The sequence below is a fragment of the Diorhabda carinulata genome, chromosome 6 (assembly GCF_026250575.1).
Source record: "Diorhabda carinulata isolate Delta chromosome 6, icDioCari1.1, whole genome shotgun sequence".
Classification (NCBI taxonomy): domain Eukaryota; kingdom Metazoa; phylum Arthropoda; class Insecta; order Coleoptera; family Chrysomelidae; genus Diorhabda; species Diorhabda carinulata.
In genome coordinates, this window is record NC_079465.1 from 31,366,851 (window position 1) to 31,376,389 (window position 9,539).

At 30.9% G+C, this 9,539-nt stretch overlaps 1 protein-coding gene across 1 annotated transcript; it reads right to left on the minus strand.

Moving 5' to 3' along the window:
- Positions 1-268: 268 nt before the first annotated feature.
- Positions 269-8,734, minus strand: LOC130895876 (myotubularin-related protein 2). Its single transcript, XM_057803463.1, has 11 exons — positions 8,532-8,734; positions 8,389-8,478; positions 8,135-8,341; positions 7,824-8,084; positions 6,758-6,973; positions 6,564-6,700; positions 6,041-6,248; positions 5,815-5,985; positions 5,538-5,745; positions 608-789; positions 269-541 (listed from the first exon to the last, which is right to left on the minus strand). Exons 1-11 carry the CDS (start codon positions 8,637-8,639, stop codon positions 419-421), a joined length of 1,911 nt encoding a protein of 636 aa, XP_057659446.1. The 5' UTR covers positions 8,640-8,734; the 3' UTR covers positions 269-418.
- Between the last annotated feature and the right edge of the window lie 805 nt (positions 8,735-9,539).

Sequence of the window (9,539 nt, forward strand, 5' to 3'; positions counted from 1 at the left end):
CAATTTTCCATGAACGAGTCAAAATAAATGACAAATATTCCACCAAAAATTTTTAAATATAAAAATTTTTGTGAAATATCCCACCAAAAGTTCATAAACGACAAAATTTTTAATCCAGATTCGAAATGATTATAAAATATTCCACCAAAAGGTTGAATAAAACAAAACTGTTAATCAAAAATTGTAAATTATTCCACCAAGAATCGGGATTTATAAATTATCATTTTTAATAAAGGAAAAATGTATAGGTAATAAAAAAAAACAACCGTTTGACCTAAAAATAATTTTTATTATTACAAGTTCCAAATGAATTATTTAACCTGAACGAGAAATTTATATCGACTGATTGTACTACTCCTTGGTATCATCCTAAAACAAACACTTAAAAAAAAATTGTCAAATAATGACAATTGACGTTTCACGTAGGCGAAACGCTGGTTTTTTGTATTCTCGCCTGTTGTTCTTTCCGGCATTCGTCTACGATGTGCTCCAACTGCTCCTTCAAAAGGAGAAGCTCCCTTATTCGAAGGTACACGGGATCCTGCAACCGAAACAAACAAAAAATAAATTAACGACGACGCGGTTTTTTCTCGAATCAAACATTTACTTGTGTTCTCATACTCGGATTCCATCGGCAATAATACGATTTCCACAGTTTTATGTGCCTTATGCTCGCTATCGGTACTAGAACTACTTGTTGCAGAGGATTTGCCCAATACAGGGGGTTTTTGTACATGTTTAGGTTACTGTTCGTATAAGACCATAGGGATACGGTGTTTTCTTTCACTTCTGGAGAAGGAAAAGAAAAATTAAAGTTAACTTTTTTTTTGGTGGAATGCTACGGGTAAGCTAGTGAATAGAATGTTTGTTACATTCCACCAAAAGTTAAATATGGAAGAGAAAAATTCGTTTCCTCCAAGGTTTTAGTGAAATTCCACCAATAATTTGCAAATTAACGAAATGAAATGAGTTTCGAATACAATTTGCAAAAAAATTGTTCATAATTTTTAATCTAAAAATGTTTTCCGGTCAATAAAATTGAATTTTTAGTGGAATGTCACGAAATTGTAATAAAATTCCAGTTATTACTGTTTTTTCGGTTTTTGGTGGAATGCTACGGATAAGATATTAAATAAAATTTTCGTTACATTCCACCAAAAGTTAAATATGAAAGAGAAAAATTCGTTTCCTCCAAGGTTTCAGTGAAATTCCACCAAAAATTTGAAAATTAACGAAATGAAATGAGTTTCGAATACAATTTGCAAAAAAATTGTTCATAATTTTCAATCTAAAAATGTTTTCCGGTCAATAAAATTGAATTTTTAGTGGAATGTCACGAAATTGTAATAAAATTCCAGTTATTACTGTTTTTTCGGTTTTTGGTGGAATGCTACGGATAAGATATTAAATAAAATTTTCGTTACATTCCACCAAAAGTTAAATATGGAAGAGAAAAATTCGTTTCCTCCAAGGTTTTAGTGAAATTCCACCAATAATTTGCAAATTAACGAAATGAAATGAGTTTCGAATACAATTTGCAAAAAAATTGTTCATAATTTTTAATCTAAAAATGTTTTCCGGTCAATAAAATTGAATTTTTAGTGGAATGTCACGAAATTGTAATAAAATTCCAGTTATTACTGTTTTTTCGGTTTTTGGTGGAATGCTACGGATAAGATATTAAATAAAATTTTCGTTACATTCCACCAAAAGTTAAATATGGAAGAGAAAAATTCGTTTCCTCCAAGGTTTTAGTGAAATTCCACCAATAATTTGCAAATTAACGAAATGAAATGAGTTTCGAATACAATTTGCAAAAAAATTGTTCATAATTTTCAATCTAAAAATGTTTTCCGGTCAATAAAATTGAATTTTTAGTGGAATGTCACGAAATTGTAATAAAATTCCAGTTATTACTGTTTTTTCGGTTTTTGGTGGAATGCTACGGATAAGATATTAAATAAAATTTTCGTTACATTCCACCAAAAGTTAAATATGGAAGAGAAAAATTCGTTTCCTCCAAGGTTTTAGTGAAATTCCACCAATAATTTGCAAATTAACGAAATGAAATGAGTTTCGAATACAATTTGCAAAAAAATTGTTCATAATTTTTAATCTAAAAATGTTTTCCGGTCAATAAAATTGAATTTTTAGTGGAATGTCACGAAATTGTAATAAAATTCCAGTTATTACTGTTTTTTCGGTTTTTGGTGGAATGCTACGGATAAGATATTAAATAAAATTTTCGTTACATTCCACCAAAAGTTAAATATGGAAGAGAAAAATTCGTTTCCTCCAAGGTTTTAGTGAAATTCCACCAATAATTTGCAAATTAACGAAATGAAATGAGTTTCGAATACAATTTGCAAAAAAATTGTTCATAATTTTCAATCTAAAAATGTTTTCCGGTCAATAAAATTGAATTTTTAGTGGAATGTCACGAAATTGTAATAAAATTCCAGTTATTACTGTTTTTTCGGTTTTTGGTGGAATGCTACGGATAAGATATTAAATAAAATTTTCGTTACATTCCACCAAAAGTTAAATATGGAAGAGAAAAATTCGTTTCCTCAAAGGAAGGCACTGAAATATTCCATTCTAGATATGAAATAATCCTTCAAGGTTTCAGTGAAATTCCACCAAAAATTGGCAAATGAAACGTAATGAAACAAAATTTGAGTCCAATCTGAAAATTTCTAGCAGTTAATGGAATTTTTTGTATATATATAGAACGTTACGAAATTGTAATAACGTTAAACTTTTTATTTATTTTTCGATTTTTGGTGGAATGCCACGACAACGCCAATAAGTGATTTATTCAATTCCACCAAAAGTTATAAGTAAATAAAATTTATTTGCAATGAATATTCCATCAAATGAAGGTAATGATTCTAGCGGAATTCCACCAAAAATTGAAAAATTAACATAAATTTAAAGAGTGCTTATTAAGTTTTTAATTTTTGGTGGAATATCACTAAATCTACGAAAACAAATTTGATTTTTTAATAACTTGCCAACTTTTAGAAGAATGTCACTAAAATGACAATTGACAATTTGAATTTCGACTTTTGGTGGAATTCAACCCAAATTATCGTAAAATTCCACCAAAAGTATTGATTTTATCAAATTTTTGGATGAATTTAACTAAAAAGATGAAAAATTATTCAAATTTTGATTTTTCTTGGAATTCAACACGATTTTCCATTAAATTCCATCAAAAGTAATGTTTTCATAAGATTTTGGATGAATGTCACTAAAAAGACGAAAAACAATTCAAATTTCGATTATTTTGGAATTCAGTTCGAATTAAAAAGTAATGGTTTTATCAAAATTTTGGTAGAATATCAATAAGAAGTCGAAAATTGAATTAAAACTTGACTTTTCTTGGATTTCAACTCGATTTTCCGTTAAATGCTACCAAAATTTTTTTTTTTCAAAATTTTGGTGGAATCTCATTAAAATGATAATAAAAACAATATCAGTAATAAAATTTTGAAATATCTGATGAAATGTCTCCGAAAAGTCGAAAATACAATACGAAAATCCCAACAAAAAAATCCAACCCGAATTTTCGTTAAATTTCATCAAAGTAATAGTTTTTACCACATTTTTGGTGGAATATCAATAAAAAAGTCGAAAAACCATTCAAAACTTGACTTTTCGTGGAATTCAACTCGACTTTCCGTTAAATTCCACCCAAAGTAACGATTTTATCGAAATTTTTGGTAGAACTTCACTGGAAAGACGAAAAACAATTGAAATTTCGATTATTTCGGAATTGATCTGGGCTTTCCGTTAAATTCCACCAAAAGTAACGATTTTATCCAAAATTTCGGTGAAATATCAATAAAAAAGTCGAAAAACCATTCAAAACTTGACTTTTCGTGGAATTCAACTCGACTTTCCGTTAAATTCCACCAAAAGTAACGATTTTATCGAAATTTTTGGTAGAACTTCACTGGAAAGACGAAAAACAATTGAAATTTCGATTATTTCGGAATTGATCTGGGCTTTCCGTTAAATTCCACCAAAAGTAACGATTTTATCCAAAATTTTGGTGAAATATCAATAAAAAAGTCGAAAAACCATTCAAAACTTGACTTTTCGTGGAATTCAACTCGACTTTCTGTTAAATTCCACCAAAAGTAACGATTTTATCGAAATTTTTGGTAGAACTTCACTGGAAAGACGAAAAACAATTGAAATTTCGATTATTTCGGAATTGATCTGGGCTTTCCGTTAAATTCCACCAAAAGTAACGATTTTATCCAAAATTTTGGTGAAATATCAATAAAAAAGTCGAAAAACCATTCAAAACTTGACTTTTGGTGGAATTCAACTCGTAAAATTCCACCCAAAGTAACGATTTTTTCCAAATTTTTGATGGAATATCATTGGAAAGACGAAAAACAATTGAAATTTCGATAGTTTCGGAATTCAACTCGACTTTCCGTTAAATTCCACCAAAAGTAACGATTTTATCGAAATTTTTGGTAGAACTTCACTGGAAAGACGAAAAACAATTGAAATTTCGATTATTTCGGAATTGATCTGGGCTTTCCGTTAAATTCCACCAAAAGTAACGATTTTATCCAAAATTTTGGTGAAATATCAATAAAAAAGTCGAAAAACCATTCAAAACTTGACTTTTCGTGGAATTCAACTCGACTTTCTGTTAAATTCCACCAAAAGTAACGATTTTATCGAAATTTTTGGTAGAACTTCACTGGAAAGACGAAAAACAATTGAAATTTCGATTATTTCGGAATTGATCTGGGCTTTCCGTTAAATTCCACCAAAAGTAACGATTTTATCCAAAATTTTGGTGAAATATCAATAAAAAAGTCGAAAAACCATTCAAAACTTGACTTTTGGTGGAATTCAACTCGTAAAATTCCACCCAAAGTAACGATTTTTTCCAAATTTTTGATGGAATATCATTGGAAAGACGAAAAACAATTGAAATTTCGATAGTTTCGGAATTCAACTCGACTTTCCGTTAAATTCCACCAAAAGTAACGATTTTTTCCAAAATTTTGATATAACATCAATAAAAAAGTCGAAAATCTATTAAAAAATTGACTTTTCGTGGAATTCAACTCATAAAATTCCACCAAAAGTAACGATTTTATCTAAATTTTTGATGGAATATCAATAAAAAAGTCGAAAAAACCATTCAAAACTTGACTTTTGGTGGAATTCATCCCGACTTTCCGTTAAATTCCACCAAAAGTAACGATTTTATCTAAATTTTTGATGGAATATCAATAAAAAAGTCGAAAATCCATTCAAAACTTTACTTTTCGTGGAATTAAACTCGTAAAATTCCACCAAAAATAACGAATTTATCCAAAATTTTGATGTAATATCAATAAAAAAGTCGAAAATCCATTTAAAACTTGACTTTCCGTTGAATTCCACCAAAAGTTAAAACACCGATAATAAATAAACAATCGATTGAAAGGATTCGATGTATTTCGATACAAAAACAACTCGGATAATTAAAAAAAAAAAAAAAGAATCGGATAAAAACTCACTTTCGATAAGTCGTTCCCTTTCGGTATTATACAAAAAAGTACCGAACCTACACGAATACAAATGGTCCAATATGGTAATTAGAAAATGTTCGTTGAATTCGAAAGCGTTCGGAAATTGTTGAGTAATTTGCCAAACGCAATCGATAAATTGCAAAAAAACGGGCGAACGATCCGCGTCCGAATGGTGATCGTCGCCGTGACCGACTCTCTGTAAAAAAAAAAAAAAGAAAAATCATCATCCGTCGCATCGAAACCACCGATGATTATTTTCACCGACCTGTTGGAATTTGTGTCCGAACGACAACCATTCCTTTTCGATTAAAATTTCGAATCCTTTGATCGTCCTGTAAAAAGGATCCAACAGCAGCATCGCCAGAGCGGTAAGTTGCGCCGTTCTATCCCAACCGTCGGAGCAGTGCACCAGCACCGAAGTTTTGTGACTTTCCACCTGAAAAAGTTCAAAACGAAAATTCGATCCTGGTCATTTTTATGTCAATTTTTACCTTATCCACTATCCTCAACGCTCCCGCCAATATGCATTTGATGTGTTTCAACCAATATGTCGATTCGAGTCCCGACAACCATTTTATTTCGTCTATCGTGGGATAAACTAATTCTTTTAATTTCCTCAACGATTCTCTCATCACGTGTATATTGTGGATATCGAGGAATATTAATTCGGCGTGTTGGTAAGCGTCTTCGGATTCGTACCTGAAATATTTCAAATTTTCTTAATGCCTTAAATTCGCTTTGCATCCAATTTCCCCCATCATCGCTTCCTCATTTCCCAGTATTTTTATTTTCCTCCCAATCTCCCCCTTTCACCCCTTTTTCAGTATTACTACATATGCGTGTTCCTCAAAAATTTTTTTTTTTCGAAATCTCCCCCTATTCCTTAAAATTGCATTTCCTCCATCCTCCAGTTTCTCCCATTTTTCCTTAACCTTCAAATTTCTCTCAAACTATCATCTCCCCCAATCTCTCACACATCTACTCAATCTCCAATTACCCCCGAACATTTCTTACCCTCCTCCTTTAGCTTTGTTAGCTATAGCGTTAGCGCTCGGTCTGGCGTCCATGATGAATAATTTGTGACTTTGGGCGTTAGCGTCCATTATCAACTGAATATATTTTTCGTCTTCTTTACACCTTTTACCACCAACCTAAGACGAAATTGAAATCAGAACAAGTTTCGATCGCAACCTCGTATAAAATCTTACTCCGACTAACGGTTGGGAACATCTCGTGATAGTTGCTTGAGATTCCGGATGTATCCAACTCAATACCGGTATTCTACCTCGACTTCTGAAAGCCGCCACGCATTTAATATCGTCGTCGGTAACGTGCGACGGCACCGCCCATACCGCTGGGTAACTGTCGCAAATATCGTATTGCTCGTTAATTTTGGATATTTTCCACATATCGTTGTTCACGCCCTAAAAGGTGGAAGAAATCATGCAAGACCTGTCAAATTTCATTTTAAACTACAATTATAGGACATACTGTATCTATAAAGGTGAATCAATGAGAAAGGTCGATGAACTGATAGAAATTATTCCAATTTTTAGTGGAATGTCACTGAAATCAGATGAATTATGAAGCAGAGCTAGAATACCATAAAAAAAGACACACTGCATCAATCAAATGAACCAGAATCAAAATATAGGACAAACTGTATCTATAAAAGCTAAAAATCTAGAATAATGACACGGAACTCATGGGAAAAGTTCATTTTTGGTGGAATTTTATTGAAATATAAATATTGAACCAGAATAAAAATCTGGGACACACTGTATCTATAAAAAACAAAAGGAATATCACTGAACTGATGAAAATTCAATCAATTTTTTATGGAATTTCACTCAAATAATGAGAATAGCATTTTTTCTTATTGTTTGGTGGAATTTCAATAATATAATATGAATTTGGAACCAGAATCAAAATACTGGACACCCTGTATTTATAAACGAAAGTAAATAAGAGGACAGTCGCTGAACCTTGGAAAATAAAATCAATTTTAAGTGGAGTTTCATTAAAATGATATGAAATTAAACCAAAATTAAAAAATCGTAACTATTGGACAACCTTGTATCTATAAAACAAAAAAATTAGAATTTTACTGCAACTATGAAGGTTAAATTATATATTTTACCAATTTTTTGTGGATTTTCACTAAAATGATATAAATCAACTATGGGACACACTGTATATATAAAATTATAAAAAAAATAAAAAATTGATACATAAAGAAAAAAATTCAATTGTTCTAATGATTTAATACCTTACCATTCGTTTCAATTCTGCAATGGGTTCATAAACGGCCCAACCATTTTCAAGAAAAGTTTCGGAATATTCAAATGCGAATATATTCAATTTATGCGACAGAGGAAACGCGTACATCTGCAATTTTTCAAAAACATTCCTCCTCGAATGATTTTCCTGTTTATGAGCGAACCTAAGATTGCGCATATCCTTACAAAATATTTCTATACCGTAAGCGTTTTCCCCTTTCGAAGAAGCCCCACCGACTTTTTCAATCCTAGTTACCTTAAGAATCAAACATTAATTAAGTTTAATTATAATTAATTAGTACGTACCACGCCTAAAGGGACGTCGATCACATTCGGCATATCTTTATCCATCGATCTGAAAAACAATTTATAATTTGTAACTGTGAGTATACCCCTAGCGGGGCCGTGATAGGGGCATAAATAAGTTACATCTCTAGCTTGACCGGTCACTTTTTCGCCCGGTAAAAGCGGGGGATCGTCCGGGCGAGTCGGTATAATAGTATCGGTAGTAACCTAAAAAAGACTGTTATAATTTCACTTTGTATATAAGGAAAAATTACTTTTTTCCGTTCTAGTGTAGATACTACGTTTTCCGTAGATGTAGAACTTGACGAACCGTAACTTTTACTAGGTGAAGTCTTACCCCATGTCTAAAAATATAAATTAACTAATAGATGTTTATTACGTATTAGTCAGTACTTACCGGATCTTGTTTATTTATTATCGTAGATTTAGATTCAACTTGTTGATTTTTCAATAAAGTATTACTGTCTATATCTAAAAGTTCTATACTATTTGTTATTTTGTTCATATTTATTCAAAAATTATTAAAAACTTATTACATTAACAGATATAACCTACTACACTTTTATAAGAGACAAATGACACATTTGACAGTACGTTTTAGTTCTATGATATCGTGTATTTCTATAGCTGCGTTCGGTAAAGTTGTTCGCGGAATAGATTAATTGTAGTAATTACCGAATAGTAAACGGATAAACAGTTTTTATACTTTACGAATAAAACTTTTTATTTTATGTATACAAAAACAACACACAATACATAAGTACAAATAACGTTTTAATAAAATACTAATTGATAAGCATTGAAATGTCAAACTAAACGTCAAAACAAATTTCAAGATTAGAAGCGTTCAAAAGTGCATATAATCGAACACGAACCGAGCAGTGACAAGGAATTAAAGTGGATTGCTGAATGGTATCATCGCATGTACAGTCTAGTCTAGTAAAACTGATGATTATAATTATTTCTTGTGATGATACGTCATCTGCCAGTGTCTCAATTTATCTTGAAGCAAATGATGGATTATTAACCGCTCCCTTATTATGACTTTTATCATATTAAAAAGAATGATTGATTACGGAATTGGATATGTTCCATAACAAAACAAGGTTGTACTATAATTAGATCGTAAAAAATACACTGGCCGATAAAAACAATGACAGACAGTATGTTCTTAAAGAATAAACTTTTTTATCAACATTAAACGAATATTTACAATTATTACGTTGTTTAAAGTGATTTTATTTATAACGCAAAAAGTGAGAAATAATTAGATGTGTGAAATCAAGCGAATTATTATTTCTTTTTTTTTTAAATTAGAACGTAACCAATATTTGTACCATGTTATTAATAAAAGGAATGTAGTTATGTAATATGTTGTAAAATATAACACAGGGTGGAGTTGATA

Bases quoted from the DNA above. Each gene is read 5' to 3' on its own strand.
- LOC130895876 (XM_057803463.1), bottom strand. From the start codon at position 8,639: ATGAACAAAATAACAAATAGTATAGAACTTTTAGATATAGACAGTAAT. The intron at 5,986-6,040 runs GTAAAAATTGAC...GAACTTTTTCAG, and splicing joins CGTTGAGGATAGTGGATAAG to GTGGAAAGTCACAAAACTTC. The intron at 790-5,537 runs GTGAGTTTTTAT...TTCCTTCTCCAG, and splicing joins AAGGGAACGACTTATCGAAA to AAGTGAAAGAAAACACCGTA.